The 17,192-nt window shown below is 33.5% G+C and overlaps 1 protein-coding gene and 2 long non-coding RNA genes across 3 annotated transcripts; 1 reads left to right on the top strand and 2 right to left on the bottom strand.

Annotated features, from left to right (window-relative positions):
• The first annotated feature begins 763 nt into the window (after positions 1-763).
• LOC112009008 (putative 57 kDa heat shock protein) lies at positions 764-1,921 on the top strand. The gene is made up of 4 exons (XM_024041360.2): positions 764-851; positions 968-1,278; positions 1,399-1,498; positions 1,599-1,921. Exons 1-4 carry the CDS (start codon positions 764-766, stop codon positions 1,919-1,921), a joined length of 822 nt encoding a protein of 273 aa, XP_023897128.2.
• A 10,530-nt stretch (positions 1,922-12,451) lies between these two features.
• Positions 12,452-15,009, bottom strand: LOC136067924 (uncharacterized). The gene is made up of 3 exons (XR_010629334.1): positions 13,246-15,009; positions 13,025-13,110; positions 12,452-12,903 (listed from the first exon to the last, which is right to left on the bottom strand). It is a non-coding gene; the product is annotated as an uncharacterized LOC136067924 (long non-coding RNA).
• A 294-nt stretch (positions 15,010-15,303) lies between these two features.
• LOC136067925 (uncharacterized) lies at positions 15,304-16,154 on the bottom strand. The gene is made up of 3 exons (XR_010629335.1): positions 16,070-16,154; positions 15,913-15,969; positions 15,304-15,412 (listed from the first exon to the last, which is right to left on the bottom strand). It is a non-coding gene; the product is annotated as an uncharacterized LOC136067925 (long non-coding RNA).
• Between the last annotated feature and the right edge of the window lie 1,038 nt (positions 16,155-17,192).

Raw genomic sequence — 17,192 nt, forward strand, 5'->3', positions numbered from 1 at the left:
TGGGACTATATTTATTTGCTTTAATAATAGGATGCTTTATCAATTATCCAGAATACGGGACTAGTGATATAATTATATATATATATATATATAGGATTTATATGAATACGATATGAAGGAAAGCTATATAGACATTAAATCAAATTGACCAATTATGAGTCCTTTAGTAAATGTGTTTAAATAATAATTTTTATTTTTTAAAAATATATATAAAAAAAAAAAAAAACGTATAAAAATATATATAATATTATTTAAAAATTAAAAACATATATTACTAAATATGATATAAATTTTCAAACAAACCGTGGTTAAGAATATGGGCGATAGATGAGCAGTACGAATATTGAACGTACAACAGAAATGAATTTGGAATGGTATTGGTATGCGCACTGCCGTACTGGTACTCATGAGAATACTCTGACCATGCTCCAACTCCCTTAGGACAGTACTTGTAGAACAAATATCATCCAATCATGATCCGATACGTTACCATGCATACTCTTCCTCCCAAACAAGAGACTAGCCCATGTTAATTTCGCACTGACCGTTTTACCCCCTTCGTTCCTCTCTCTCACGCTCTTTTTGCGTGTGTGAGTCTGGCAGACACAGTACTGTAGCAGATACAAAGAGACACAAACCCATTCAACGCAAAACCCTTCCTCTCTAGTAGCAAATATTCAAAAAGCAAAACCCTTACTCTCCTTTCCACAAAACCCTTCTTACTCAAACCCTCACCTCCTTTGTTCTCTCCAACTTTTGAAAAATGGCTTCTTCAAGTTCAACTTCTCCAAACCAGAGTCCCCCCAATCCCGATGGTCCTTACTTTTCAGACTTTGGAATCACTGATTCAGGTCTTTACCTCCCTTCCTCTTTTGGGTTTTACATATTCTTTGTTCTATTAGCTGCTTTTTAACATTCTCTTTCATTATTTTCCTTCTTTTTCTTCATTTCTTGTGTGTTAAAATAGGTGGGCTTTACGCTACTAACAACCCCTTTCAGAGGAGTGGACCAATTGATGCAGTGGAACGCATTGCTCTGGCAAATCATGATAAACTATACATGCGGGTAGATATGCCAGGTGTCCCCAAAGAAAACATGCACTACTCTCTCGATGCTGACAACAACGTGTTCTTTGGAGGCTTAGCTCCCAAAGAATGGGAGCACGATGACCAGGAAAGGGAGTACGGAGGTTTTATTGGTCTGCGTTGTGGTTGTTGTAGAGTCAAAAAACTTCATGGCAGTATCAGCAACGGTGTGCTGAGGATGACAATGTCTAAGGTCAATATCATTTTATTAGATTTAGATAAAAATTGAGTGTTCCATTCATTTTTATGAGTTTATGTTTAGTTTATTAGCAATATTGTGTTAGTAAATATAATTATATTACTTGTTTAACAGAAGAAATTAAAGAATATGAAGAACAATAATACTTGTTGCACTCATGGTCCTCATCATGTGGACAGTTCAATGCCTCAATCGGATGAAGATTCTGCTGAAGGTGACTCCAAATTAAGTTCTTTTGTGTGTTTGTGTGTGTTGGGTTTCATATGTTATTTTGAGCCGTAAGAATAATAATTTTTTCGTTTCTATGGGTCCAGATAAGCCAGGACGTTTATGTGCAGCGTTTCACCCATTCCAAACCAAAGGGCCCAAAGAATCATATGGAGCAAAAGAGGTGAAGGATGGTTTTTATGTGTGGGTGGACATGCCTGGAGTCACTAAGGACAAGGTGAGTGTTGGCGTGGAAAATGCTCATGTTTTGTTCTCTGGTGAAGCTGGGAAGGAGTCTTATCACGAGGAGAGTGGTAGGACCTATAAAGGTAGATTTGGACCCTTTGATGCGAAAAAGATTGGCGACATCAAAACTGATGTGAAAAATGGTGTTCTGAGGATGTTTATTCCAGCAATAGGTGAAGAGTAGTACTGATCAATTTCTGCTGGGTTTCATTTAGGGCTTATTGTTAACAATTTTATTTCTGTTTTGGCTTTTTGGGATATATATGTCATGAGGACTACTTATGGTAATGCTTGTTTTGCACTCTTTGGACAAAATATTTGAATTGTTGGCTATTGACTATTGTCTTATGTATATGGCATGAATCTAGCTATTTTATTAGTATCCCTTTTTATTATTTCTCTTTTTAATCCTTGTCTCCCTCTTTCTCATTTTTTTATGCATGATATTCACAGATTGCACCAAGACTTCGATTTTGAAATAAATATAATTTCCCATTCTTCTTTCTTTTCTTTTTTTGTTAATTGGGATTATTTACCCATTTGATTGCTCTACTCATCTAAAAGGGCATAGATAAAATTGAGTCCAAATCTTCTGTCCCACTTTTTCTGCTCCACTCTATACTCCACCAATAAATACTTGCCACGTGTTCACCTAATTAATTAAATATTTACAATCTGTGCATATCATGCGCATAAAAATATTTACAATTTTGAACCTAATAAAAAAGTCATAGACCCAGAAACGGAGTTGTTTCGACTTAGGAGGAAATTTAAAGTTTAATGCTACGTTATTGGTTTTGTAAAGTTTCCTGACAATCTGCATGTTACAACTTACAAGCATGATGATGATTGATGACAAACCTTTGGGCATGAACTCCAACATTGAATGTTGTTCGCTTGTAATAGTGTGATCAAACCAGGGAAGGAAATTACTCATCATAATTCTAACAAAATCAAATAAGTTGAGGAAATTACTCATTATGATTCTGGGAGCACCAAATAAGCAAAAGATGTTGTCATCCTCGGAAAGTCTAGCTATACACTACATAATTGGTTCCTGCAATTCTTCTTTTATTCTATAATTATAAAACGTAATTTTAGTATCTTGCACAGAAAGTTTATTGCAATATGTAGTATATAAGAAATACTGACTTACTCTATGTGACATAGAATTTTCTCAAAACTCTTCATGTATGAGATAGACCTAACGGGGAGATAAAGAGATTTTTTTTAGAGCTATGTTAGCCTCTTCTGGGTCTTCTCTTTCATTTATCCAATCCTCTAGAATTTTTTTTTATTCTTTCAGAGAGTGTTTCTCCTTCTCTTTTGTTTTTGTTTGTAGATTTAAGTTTCCTAAGTTATAATGTTGTGTACATTAATTTGTAAACTATCTGCTGATGATGATAAACAATTCGACATCAGCTGCAAAAAAATTGGATGTTGTAGCTATGATGATCAATTAATTTACCCTTTTGTTTCTGAGGCAGAAAGTCCAAATTAAGCCATCGGTCATTGCAATGGGCCCTTAAAAATCCAATTTATTCTCAAAAATTGAAAATCAGCGGTTTTTATTTTTATTTTTAAACTTTTGTTTTTGTTGGTAGATTTAAGGGAAGTGTCCCTAAGTTTATTTACTTTTTAACTTTCGTAACTATCTAGCATCTGCTAATGATGATAAACATTGTTGCATGAGGTGCAACAACATTGGATGTGGTAGCCTAGTAGCTATAACGATCAATTAATTTACCGGCCCATTAATTTCTAGAAACAAGATTTCATATCCGAAGATTTGGATGTGAATTCATACACACTTTTGGTATAACAATATTGCTTGTTATTCATTTTTCTCTTCTTCTTCTTCTTCTTCCTTTTTTTTTTTTTTTTTTTTTTTTTTTTTTTTGAAAGTTGGCAATTTTTACTTTTTAGAACATGGATTTAGTTTCGTATCTCGGTGATAAATTTTACTTAATCCTTAATTTTATATGTTTTGCACTTGGCTATTTTATTTATAAGTTAATCTGAGCATATCTTGTTTTACTGATATATTATTGATATTGCCTTGTAATTTTGTTAATTAATTTGAGCAATCATCAACACTATATTTCCAACAATCTTAAGAAGTGATTTTTGTTCTTATTGATTACCAAAATGTATGATGTTCCTAATATTGTCTTAGAATATGAGACTTGCTTCAAAAATGAAGTTAGTCGATAACATAACTGATTGGGTAGTGGACACTAGGGCTACTAGACACATTTGCTCAAGCAAGGAGTTATTTCTTAATTATAAGGAAGTAACAAATGAAGAGAATGTTTATTTGGGAGACTCTAGAACTGCAAGAGTTGCTGGAAAGGGAAAGGTACTTCTGAAATTTACTCCTGGTAAGTCTTTAGCCTTGCACTCTGTTCTTCATGTTCCTAACATGTGTAGAAATTTAGTGTTCGGGTTCTTGCTCAATAAGGTAGGCCTAAAACTTGTTTTTGAATCTAATAAGATTGTCCTTAGTCATGAAGGCTTATATGTGCTTGACACTGATTGTGAGAACATGAATATATCTAGTAACTCTTCACTTATATGGTTGAGTCTTTGGATCTTTGGTATGGTAGGCTAGGGCATGTGAATGTTGCAACCGTCAAAAGAATGAAACAAATTATCCTAATTCTAAACTTAACTAATTCAGAGCATTCAAAATGTGAAATATGTGTAGAAGCAAAACATTTCAAAAAAACCTTTCAAAACTGTTGAAATGAGCTCTGAACTTTTAGAATTCATTCATAGTGACTTAGGAGACTTCAAAAATTATATGAGTAGAGGAGGTAAAAAATATTATATGACATTTATAGATGACTACTCTAGATATACAAGAGTATACCTTTTAAGTAGTAAAGATGAAGCTGAAAACATGTTCATAAAATTTAAGACAAAAGTTGAAAAAAAAAAAAAAAAAAAAAACTAGAAGGCTTAGGTCTAATAGAGGCAGAGAATATGGTTCAACTTTGCTTAAAAAATTTTGTGAAGAAAATGGTAATAAAGTCACTGCATCTCGTACACCTGAACAAAATGGAATAGCTGAGAGGAAAAATAGAGCCCTAAAAGATATGATAAATGACATGCTCATTAGCTTTGGTCTTCCTTCCAACATGTGAGGGGAGGCTATCATTTATGCATGTCATGTATTAAACAAAGTTCCACTATTTTACCACCTCACTTTACAAAACACCCAACATCAGTGGTTTTATTTTAGTATTTAACATAATAAAATAATATATTTACTACAATAAATAACGATCATCACCACCAACACAATAAAATAATACAACTTTTAATAATAAAAAAAAATTTGTACCATCTTAGCTACGATGCACAACTAAAGATAACTATGCAATGTAGCTCAACAGCCAAATTTTTTGGCTTTTCCTCCACCATTGCTACATGCTTTTTAGTATTGATAGTACTAAAATAGCAACGTGGCTTTTTAGCACCACCAATACTCTTAGGTGATAGAGTGAATAACACATACAAAATTGGAGACAACATAAGCTCTACTTTGGACAACAGGTTGAAATGGGACAAAAAATGGTAATGGTTAATAACAACCGTTTCGAATTAATTAATTCCCCTCAATATTATGTGAGGGAAGGACGTACATATTTATTGTAAATTCCAAAATATTCTATAATTACGTTAATTATGTACCCAAGACCAATTAAGCAGAAATAATAAACCCTAGAGAGTTTACCCCAAATTTTATAAGCAAACAAGGAGCAAGTCTTAAAATTTGAAGTGAATTATCCCTAAAAGACGGCTAAAATTCTTATATAATTCCTTCAATATCTATAATTCAGTGATATTGAGAGAGACTGGGGCAAACTTACCCACACTTTTTGCAAGGAAAAAAAAAATTCTATATATGTATATGATTCTTTATCATATAGAAAGAAATTGAAATCCAATTGAATCTGCCAAAATTGGACTTTTGGCATCCATTATATGAACAAGGAAGACAACGATTTTGAACAACGAATTTAAATTTTAACTCAGAATGTAAAAATTGCCAACTTTCAAAAACCANAGAAATTGCAAAGAAAATGGAAAGAAAGACTTAATAAGGAGAGAGAAAAGAGACATAAGAAATATTTAATGAGAAGAGAGATAATGATAAGACTATTAATTAGGTAAGTATTTAATGTTGTAATGGATAATGGTATTTAGTTTTATCTATTGAATCTCGCATAAATCTACGGCTTAAAAAATGTGTAACTCTTGTGAAGTTACACAAAGTGTAACTTGAACCCATCTCATTTTTAAATCCTTCTTTTGATAAATCACAAAGTTTAAGCTTCATCAATAATTTTAAGTGTTGGGTATGTTTTAAAATTATTGGGTGAATTTAAAACTTAAGCCCATGAACTTTGGTTGGAAAGCTCAAGCCCAAGCTCTAGAATATTCCTACAGGCATGTGAGTTGTTGGCAGCAAACAAAATCCCAAATTTCTCCTCAACAGCTTAGCCAACACCTTCCTCACTTTTTGTAGAAAACACACATGGGTTGCGGCATCAATGGGAAACAAAAACTCCCCCAATTTTGTCTTTCTCTTTTCACCCATTTTCCCTTGACTACTTCCTTTTAGGAGCCTAAGAGTTTCAAATTTTATAGAGAAGATTAGTTGTTAAAGATCAAAACTTACTTTGATACTTTATCCTCTAGTTTTTACTGAAACTTTTTCTTGGCATTTCTGATGAGTTTGAACTCTGTTTGTGAGTGCACATTAACAAAGTTGCCGTTATATCCTAGAGAACGACCACCTAAGCCATTTGCACCGACGGGTTCATTCCATGTCGAAATCGCTTCTTAAGAATCATGGATTTAGTTTCGTATCTCGGTGATAAATTTACTTAATCCTTAATTTTATATGTTTTGCACTTGGCTAATTTTATTTACCTATGTTTCTATGTTCCAAAATAAAGAAAAAAAAAAAAAAACCATTCACATTAGCAATTGAAATGAAGCAAAGACATATAAATTTTGAAACTTTTAAAATTAAGAGAGAAAATTTTAACCTATATTTTGTTTCATTAAGCCATTCAAGGAGAGGTAGGGTAGATACTTGTGTCATAGCTACTAGACATGCTCAGTACGTAGTGCCATCTCCACCATAATGCTTTTTCTCTCTCCTTGATAGTACGATGAAGTTGATATTCAGGGATGAAGCAACTAAAATGAAGCAAGACATATAACCTATGCTTTGTTTTTAGAAAAATTGTGATGCCGATGCAATTCCTTTCTTCTGTCACAGGTCATTGTTAAAATCCCTATGTTTTTGCAGAAGATTCAGTATAAATATTAGGAAAATGCTAATGAGTGCCCTTAAGGCACTGGTTAATAATCCATTTAAAGAAAGTTTTTATGGGAAATGAAAAAAAAAAAAAGTAATTAATATTTTGACAGATTTTTTCATTTCCCATAAAAGTAGTATAAAAGATTTCCTAAAATGGATTATTAATCAATACCCTAAGGGCACTCGTTAGCATTTCCCTAAATATTATATGCAATTATTGAATTTGAATGGACTTTTGCTAATTCTTTTGATAGCTAATGTTCGTTTACTTCAATTGCCTGTACATTTTTATTCTCTCTATCATGAAGACTGTGTTTGAGACACCAAATCACCATATTGCTTCAATAATATCTTTGTGTTTAGTGAAATATATGGAACCTATATTTTATTGAAACATATACATTTAATTATTACTAATTCTTTTCCATTTTTCACTTTCCTTTTTTTATTTATATAATTGGTCAAAAACAAAGGATTATGGTGGAGATGGCACTATGTATTGAGCATGTCCAATAGCTATGACACAAGTATCTACCCTAACTCTCCTTGAATGGCTTAATGAAACAAAACACAGGTTAAAATTTTCTCTCTTAATTTTAAAAGTTTCAAAATTTATATATCTTGCTTCATTTTAGTTGCTAGTGTGAATGGCTTTTTTTCTTTATATTGGAACGTAGAAACATCGGAGAAATTGCAAAGAAAATGGAAAGAAAGATTTAATAAGGAGAGAGAAAAAAAGACATAAGAAATATTTAATGAAGAAAGAGATAATGAGGAGACTATTAATTAGGTAAGTATTTAATGTTGTGATGGATAATGATGTTTTGTTTTTATCCGTTGGATCTCTCATAAATTTATGGTTTAAAAAATGTGTAACTTTTGTGGAATTACACCAGGTGTAACTTGAACCTATCTCCTTAAAAATTTAACAAATTTGGAATTAGCAAATAAATTTTTTGTAGATAAAATTTTAAATGGCCAATGAATTATTTGATGTTTAGAACCACTTTACTATTGCAAAAAGATAATATTGGGTGAATTAATGGGTAGATATGCATTCAAGGATGAGTGTAACCCAAATTGAAATCTTGAAATCATGAATTTTTATATTTCTCAAGTATTCTTCAATTACTCTATCATATTTAAATGATGAATACTTCACCATCAAAATCAATACAAAAAGAATTTGTATTAGAGAGATTAATAACTATACAATTTATATAAAGATACAAAACATCAAACAATTTAAAAGCAAAATCACTTAAATAAGGGCAAATAGAAAATTTCCTTACAAATAAAGATGAATAAAAAAATTAAACATTGTGAAACATATCAAGTCTCAATGTTTCATTCATATTGTGCAAGTGTATGCACAACTTTATTACCTTCTCTATGGACATTTGAGAAAACATAGCTTTCAAAGCTTAAAAGAAGTTTCACATCAGCGATTACCTGTTTGGTAAAGGTGTTCAAGCAAGTTTTATTGTTCAAAATGGTGTGAAAATTATGGTTTAAAAAATGTTGTGAAAACACGTGTTAGAAGTACTCACAATGCAAAAAATGTATTTGGTATCATGTTTTAAATAACATATTTTAAAATATGGAAAAGAAAAACATTAACTGTGCGTTTGATATGTGTATGTGTGTGTGTTTTTTTTAAGTGATGAAAATAATACTATTTTATCTAAGGAGAGAGAGAGAGAGAGAAGGACAAAGTGGAAGGCATATGGGAGAAAAAGAAAGAAAAAAAAAAGAGTTTAGTCTTATCAATGGCCCCACAACTTTCAACTTATTTACAAAAAGATCATTCAACAATTTTCATAAAACAAGTTTTAAACACCCTAAATTGAGAATTGTGACTCAAACACTCTTGATAAAAAAACTCCCACCAAACACACTTTTCTTTTGGGCCCACAATTTTCAGTGTTTAAACAACTTTGTTTGAGCTTACATACCAAACAAGCACTCCATTATTTAGCATCTAGTTGTCAGAGAGCTGTAAGAGCATTAGCATCCGGTCTCTCAAATGCCTTATGTAGGTATATTTTAGCATCAAAGCCCCAAAAAGTGAGCATTACCTAGTCTCTCAATTGTAAATTTTTTTGCAAGTGTGCTACAATACCATCATATATTTATGATGATACTATAGCACAATTGTAAAAGATTATATTATATTTCAATCCATATATCAACATTTTCTCTCTCTTCACTCTCTCATCCTCTCACTCTCTCTCTCTCTCTCTCACCAAAGCTCATGAGCCTCATCTCAGCCTCTCTCTTTCTCTCCAAATGCCTCTACCGATCAACAACAACATATAAATTACTCTTTCTCTTCCCATCTCACTAAACCCAACACTTTAGATTGTTAGCTCTACCCATTTAACTCTTCACTCTATCACTCTTTGTGCAAATTGAGATTCAAGGGTTTTTGGGTTTGGTCAAGGGCGATTTTTCTGTGGCGAGATTGGCATGGTCAAGGACTTTGGTGGTTCTGGTTGGGAGGTCACTGTATTGGATGGTGTAGGTCGTTTTGCATGGGTCTGGTGGTTTGCAACGACATGGTTGTTGCAGAGGCGAGATCGGTGTGGTCGTGGGTTTGCTAATCAGATTTGGTGATGGGTTTTGGCCATGGTTTGGTTGAGTGGGTGTGGTTGCGTTTGGGTTGGGGACTTTGGCAGACCAGTGGTGGTGGTGGGTTTGATAAGTGTCGGTGTGGGTGTAGTTTGGTATGGGTGTGACTCTGCCACTGCTGAAACCATTGATAATCTCTTGTAGGTTCTTTTGAAAATCCCACATTGTATTTTTTTTTCTTTTTAAAGAATTCAACTTTGATTTGATTTAATTTTGGATTTTTGTTAATGGATTTATCAGTGGGTTTCTAGATTGGATGAGTTTGGTGGTGGAGGCGGGTGTTATCGTGTTGGTTGTGTGGGTGGTGTGTTTCACTTTGTTTACTATAATATTGTGGGTCAGGTTCATGGTGGTGGTGGAGGGTTGCTATGGTGGTTGGGATGGGTGATTGATTGTGGTGGTGACATAGTTGTGGTTGTTGGTTAGGAAGAGGGAGAAAGAGATGAAGAGGAAGAGAGATAGAGAGAAATAGTTAAAAAAAAAAAGAATAAAAAAGAATATTTAAATAAAATGGTAAAAAAATAGAGTTCAGGATGTTGGGTGTGTTGTAAAATGGAATGATATAATTAATAAAGTATCTTTTGAGATAGTAAAATGAGATAATTTATAGAAATTGAATGTGAGTGCTCTTAGAATACTAGTGTTATATTTTTTTTGGGTCAGGTCAAATTTGTTGGGTCAATGGGTTGGATGCACACCCTTTACAAGCTTTGGAATATTGGGTGATTAGCTTCCTTAAAGGAAGATAATACATTGCTTATTTTGACCAAGCCAAAAGCTTCTTAGACCATTTTACAACACTTCTTATCTACACATTCTTCTTGGCTCTCCCACCCATGTCGTTTTCTAAATAATAAAATAATTAAAAAAAACTAGGGTATGTTTGATAAATGTTTTTTTTCTTCTTATTTTATGTTTTCAAAAATAATTTTCTATTTTTGAAACTAAAAAAATTGTTTGGCAATTCAAAATGAATAGAAAACAAAAACTATTCACAAAACTTAATTTGTGAAGGAAATTGTTTTCAGTTTCTAATTTTCAAAATTTAATGAAAACACACATTTAATTTAATGAATCTGTCTTATTTAATGAGTTAGCATTAAAGTTCAAATTCTAATAACAATATATTTTAGTATTTTCTATTTTTTTTTTCTTCCAAAAACTTTTTTTTTTTTAATTTCAACTAACCTAAAATGTTTTTGATTTTAAAAATACAAGAAAATTATTTTTTCTTTATACTTCCAAAAATAAGTTTTTGTAAATAGAAAATAAAAACTGTTACTAAACATAACCCTAGTTTCTCTCTATTAGCACGAAACGTAATATCAAAAGATGCTCTTTAAAACCTTTGTATTTGGAAGTCTATCATAGATGCAATAGTTTAATATTGAGATTTGATAGGCCAAGCAACTATATATATTTTGCGCTGAATAATCACTTTGGTTGTCGGAGAGCTATCATGAGCATCACCCAGTAGATATCGCCATAGCCTGCGGAGCGCTTCTTTTGTCCACACTTGGTTTTATAGACTAGGCAGTCTTCTTGGCCTTTTGCAACAACTGTGCAAACTGGAAAATTTCTAAGTTTTCCAGGACTACCCTGTATTCCCTTATCATGTTTGTCATATACATTTCCACCAATGTTCTTTCTTCACAATGATCATAGCAATCAAGTGCTATGTCCTTGAACCTTTTGATGTAGTCCATCAAGTCTTCACCACTTCTTTGCTTGCTTGCTTGCAGAGTTGCAAGTGTTATTGTTTTTTCTCCATTGAAGTACTTAGTGCAAAATACGTCCACCATGTCATCCCAAGTTGGGATGGATCTTGGCTTTAGGCCGATGTACCAGGTGTATGCTTGGTCACATAGTGATTTGAAAAACTCTCGAAGACACAAGTCTTCATTTGCGGTGTAAGGGCTAAGAGTATCAATGAACTTACCCACGTGCTCAATGACACTTCCCTTCCTGCCATCGTACTATGCAAAGGCCCGCGGCTCATACCTTTTAGTGTACGGTTTACTGAATACCTTCAGTGGGTAAGGAGGCCTTCACGAATAGAATCTCTCCTTAGGTGCTCTGACTCTCTCTTGTTCCAGGAGAGCCGCTACTTTGGCCATGGTGATGAAATGTTGTTCTGCATTCTGTGGGACACCTCCTGCTAGTGTCTCCTCTTTGTCTGCTGCATGTTTCGGGCCATGTTGGCTTTAGGGGTGTACACAGTTCGGTTCGGTCGGTTTTGGAGAGGTTTTTTTGCACCACACCTATAGGGTGCAGTTTCACCCTATGCTTAACTGCACCTCACTTTTCGGAAGATAAAAACCGGTCTACACAAAGTGCGGTTAATTTTAGCGGTTTGGTGCGGTTCGTTCGGTTTTATGTGCTGGATTTTAAAAAATTTCTGTTCTAAGCTTTAGGCTTTTAAGCCTTTAAAAAAAAGCATTTTGAGCCCATAACTTCTTTTTAACTGACTTCTTTTTAACTAATCCTTTCTTTCTCAAGTTTCAACCACAAGAAAACTCCAAATATCTCACCAAACTCCTAACATTCCAAAACAAATATACAATTATAAAATATCAAAACTCAACTATAATACAACTTAAATTCAACCTGTCAAATTAAACATGTATTTATTAAATACATTAACACATATTAATAAATCTAAACTTGTCACAAAATTCCAAATCAAACACACAATTATAAAATATCAAGTCTCATCAACCATAACAAGAGAATTCCAACCTGGTAGCAACATTAACATTAATATTTCTATTATAGTAATCACATCAAATTACAAATATAAGTAGTAGCACAGCTGCAAAGAGGAGTAGTAGTGCAGCACTACAAAATAGTCAAGTAATGCTTGAGAAGCACTGTACAAATATACATAATGGATGTTGGACCAAAATATACAATTGGTACACTACACAACTACATATTTTTCACAAAAAATGGAGGTAGTCTAGTCTACTAAGACTAATAGTGTGTTCATTCAGTGCTTGTGTTGTCATATGTGCATCTAATAAACAAAAATAAAGCAGAGAGCAAAGAAGCACCAAGCCAGCAGCAACCCAAGCACCCAAACACTCCTAATTTGGTCATCTCCATGATTAAGTCAGCAATTCAACTACAAAAAAAGTTCTGCAATCAGCCAGCCAACAACTCCAACTCCAAGTCATCATTTACAAAAAACTCCATCCCTACAATGCCAATCCCCAAAAATAATGATAAGTAGAAAGTAGAAAGCAATACATGACAATTAACACAATTACAAACAACAGCCAACAAACATAAGCAAATTACATAAAATTTTTAAGTTACCTTAGGTACCTAAGTCCAAAAAATAGCCCACCTTCCAAATCAGTCTAGTACAAAATCTGTATCCACAGTGGGTTTTGGTGCAAGCTCTAAAAGGGGAAAAAAAAAACAAAACAAATTGTATATAAATAATAACTCACAAATAAATAAATAAATAAATACAAGAGAATTTATAAATAACAAAAGCAGAAAAAAAAAATTAGAAAAGAACATAAACACATTACCCGATTCAAGTTCATAGTTTTCCACTTCATCCATTGCCTCTCGAAGGTTAATTGGTTCAGTTGAATTCTTGGACCTCAACCAATTTTGTGTACAAATCAAAGCTTCAACAGTATTGGGAGACAACGAGCTACGGAAAGGATCTAGGACAAACCCCCTGTGCTAAATGCAGATTCTGATGCAACAGTAGAGACAGGAATTGCCAAAACATCACGCGCAAGTTGAGAAAGGATCCTATATTTTGAAGAATTCACCCTCCACCAATCAAGAATATCAAAGCCTTTCGTCTCCGGATCTACACTTGCTTCTAACAAGTATTGATCCAATTCAAATTTGCATTCTACACTATCCTTATCTGCTAAGTGCTATTTGTAAGTATTATTATACCTCTTCATCCTCTCTTCTGCACTACCAAAACTACTTAGCATGGAGGACATGGCAGCAACATCACTACTACCAAACTCACTAGTCCCACTAGTACTAGCACCATATGGGGTCCCCATTGCTCCACTATAGTGATTGTACAATCTATTCAAAACTTTCCTAACTCTCAATCCTAACTCATCAGCCTTCTCCTCGTCATACCATTGCTTAAACCAAAACCTCACATATTTCAATTTATATCTAGGATCAACCATAACAGCCACAAACAACATCAGATTTATCCTATGAACACTTCTCCAATACTTATCATACTTCAATTTCATTCTTTGTGCCATACCTTTTAACAAAGGATCACCCCTACCATTACACAATTGATTTAACTGGTCTTGAAGACTAACAAGCTCATGGAAATACACATTAGTTGTCACAAACAAGGAACCAGAAAATCTTAAAGTTGCCTCATAAAACATACCAAGAAACTTTGTAAAAATTCTAACATTTTCCCAATCTAAAAATCAAGGGGGGCCACTAGATGGATCCTCAAAATAACGAAGGAAATGCCCATCATCTTCCTCTATCCTTTCAAATGCAGCCACAAACTTTAGTGTACTATCTAACATCAAGTAAGTTGAATTCCACCTAGTAGACACATCAAGGCACAATAAACTTTTGCTTTGAATTTTTTCTTTTTCAACACATGCCTTAAACTTCTCAAATCTATTAGGAGAGGATTTCACATACCTCACTACATTACGAATCCTAACAATTGACTCATTAAATTCCTTTAGCCTATCTTGCACAATTAAATTCAAAATATGAGCACAACAACGCATATGAAGAAACTCACAACCCAAGAGGCAACCCACCCTATCCTTTGTTTTCCTCCTAAGATATTCTATGGCCACATCATTTGAACTTGCATTATCAACAGTAATTGTAAAAATATGATCAATCCCCCATTGAAGCAAACAAGACTCAACCACCCTACCAATAGTCTCACCCTTATGATCAGGAACTAGGCAGAAATTCAAAATCTTTTTATGATAAACCCAATCAACATCAATATAATGTGCAGTCAAACAAAGACAATTAAGGTTTTGGATTGAAGTCCAAATATCAGTTGTCAAACACACCCTTTGACCAGTCATTAAAACCTTTCTCAAACTCTCCTTCTCCCTAATGTAAAGTCTAAGACAATCCCTTGTAACAGTAACCCGAGAGGGAACTTCAAACCTAGGCTCTACCTCAGACATAAAATCAATGAATCCGCCATGCTTAACAAACCTAAAAGGTAGTTCATCAACAATTATCATCCTAGCCAAGGCCATCCTTAGTCTTTCCACACTAAACTTCCTCAAAACCAGCTCATTGCCACCCTCTCCCTCCCCAAAAAAAAAAAAAAAAAAAATTTTTACTTTGGTAAGTCAAAGTGGTTTGGCCTTTATCACGCCTATAGGGGTACTTCTTACAACCAAATTTTATATGAGATCACATGGCAGAGGTTCCATTTCTATTTGGGTGACAATTATAACACTTTTTACAATAGTTGCAATGGGACTTAGGGTAAAGGGGGTCACATCCCTCTATTCTAGAAAAATGGTCCCATATCTTAGAAGGCTCTTTACCACCATTAATAGTAGCTTGTTGAGTTTCTGTTTTTGTTTGAGGGGGTGTAGCACCTGATGGTGGAATGGGAGATTGTGTATTTGGTTGATTAGCCTCAGCACATGAACTAGGAGTAGGCTCAGTAGAGGGGATGGAAGAAGAAGCACAAGCAGCCATGATCTAATTACATCCATATAAATAACAATCACATATACATAGTAATTAAGGAATCAACAACAAATAAATTGTGTAAGCAACCTTTAACTTTAACACGCAGTCATACTCATATGCTAATTTCAATAAAATATTAGTAATCAAAAACTATACAAGCAGCTTTCTCAGTGCTAAAATCACAACAAGATAATCAACTAAAATCACAACATATTAGCATGATATAATAAACTAAAATCAAAAAGTATAATCAATCAATAGGATGATCAAAAAATAAATTTACAGTCTTTGAACCATAGAAACAAAACCAAACAGCAAACAACCTGAGTGAACCTTTAGAAAAAAAACACTAAAACTACAAGCAAAACCAAACACAAACATGAAAGTTTGACACAACATGGTGAATTGAAAACAAAATAAAAAAATAATCCTTAAAAGATAATCAAACACAGAAGAAAAAAAATAAAAATTGTGAACTCAAAACAAATATAAATAGTATGAGAAAATACCCAAGCCTTCGAGATTTATTCCTTTACTAGGCTGAAGCTGAATCTTTTAAATCACCCCTGAAATTACAAGAAAATAACCCAAAAAAAAAATTAGAATCAACAAGAAACATTTAGTGACCATAAAATAAAACTAAAACAAAGTAGGGGTTAGGGTTACCAAAGGCAGAACTGCATAGGAGCAGAGCCACAGTGGAGAACAAAGATGAAAAGGAGATTGACTGTCTTAGGCATTAGGAATGTCGTAAGACCTTGAGAGGAAAGTCTTCTTTGTGAGAGAGTGAGACTGAGAATCAGAGATGAGTCTTGACAATGAGATTGAGAGCTTGTGTTCTTAAATAGAGGATGGTTAGGTCAGAGTCTAAGCTTGAGAATTTGAGAGGGAAAAATTACTGTTTGTTCGGCGAGATTAGGATATGGAAAAAAAATTATGTGCCTGAGTGCAAAAGAGAAGAGAAAAATGGTTGTTGGGAGCCTAAAAATCTGAGATTGAGAGGGAAATACTACTAATTTTTCGGTGGGATTAGGGTTTGGAAGAAACATTATGTGGCTGACTGAGAGTCTGAGAGCAAAAAAAGAAGAGAAAAATGGTTAGGTAAGAGTGAGAGCTTGAGATTGAGAGGGAAAAACTATTTGTTCTTCGGTAGGATTAGGGTTTGGAAGAGAAGTAATGACTGAGTTCTATCTAAGACTCTGAGAGGCATGTGATTGGGAGACTTGAGAAGAGAAGAAAGTAAAGACTAAGGAGGAGAAATGAGAGCAACTTAGTAGGTGGAGAAGAGACGTGTGTGGCTGAGATCAAAAATAAAAAAAATATCTTGTACAGTGACTAAGTCTATCAGTCACTCAAACAGTGACAGGCATATTTTTTTTTTTTCAAAAAACTGATTGTAACACACTAACCATGTAACATACGGCTGTTTATTTAATTATTTTTATTTTTTAATTTTTTCTTTTCAAAAAACTGACTGTTACACTTACACAATAATCATCCGGCCACAGGCCACATCTTTTTTTTTATTTATTTTTTATTTTTTTAATATATTTTTTTTCAAAAAATTGCAAGTGGGAGACACTAAGTTACTTAGACAAGACAACACTACTCAAAGTCAGACTGTTCATCGTTATTTGTTCCTGGCGTTCCTTTTTTCTTTTTCTTTTTTTTTTTTTTTTAAAATTCTGACACTAAAACGACGCCGCTTTGAACCTGATAGAAATTTTTTAAAATGGTCCTAAAACGGCGTCGTTTTGAATCAGATTAAAAAAAAAAAATTAAATGAAAC

Source organism: Quercus suber, unplaced genomic scaffold, assembly GCF_002906115.3.
Source record: "Quercus suber isolate HL8 unplaced genomic scaffold, Cork oak 2.0 scaffold_91, whole genome shotgun sequence".
Classification (NCBI taxonomy): Eukaryota; Viridiplantae; Streptophyta; class Magnoliopsida; order Fagales; family Fagaceae; genus Quercus; species Quercus suber.

What these genes read in the sequence shown, in the direction of transcription:
- LOC112009008 (XM_024041360.2), top strand. Translation starts at nt 764, where the DNA reads ATGGCTTCTTCAAGTTCAACTTCTCCAAACCAGAGTCCCCCCAATCCC. An exon ending in CTTTGGAATCACTGATTCAG is followed by an intron (nt 852 to 967) that starts GTCTTTACCTCC and finishes GTGTTAAAATAG; the next exon opens with GTGGGCTTTACGCTACTAAC. An exon ending in GGATGAAGATTCTGCTGAAG is followed by an intron (nt 1,499 to 1,598) that starts GTGACTCCAAAT and finishes CTATGGGTCCAG; the next exon opens with ATAAGCCAGGACGTTTATGT.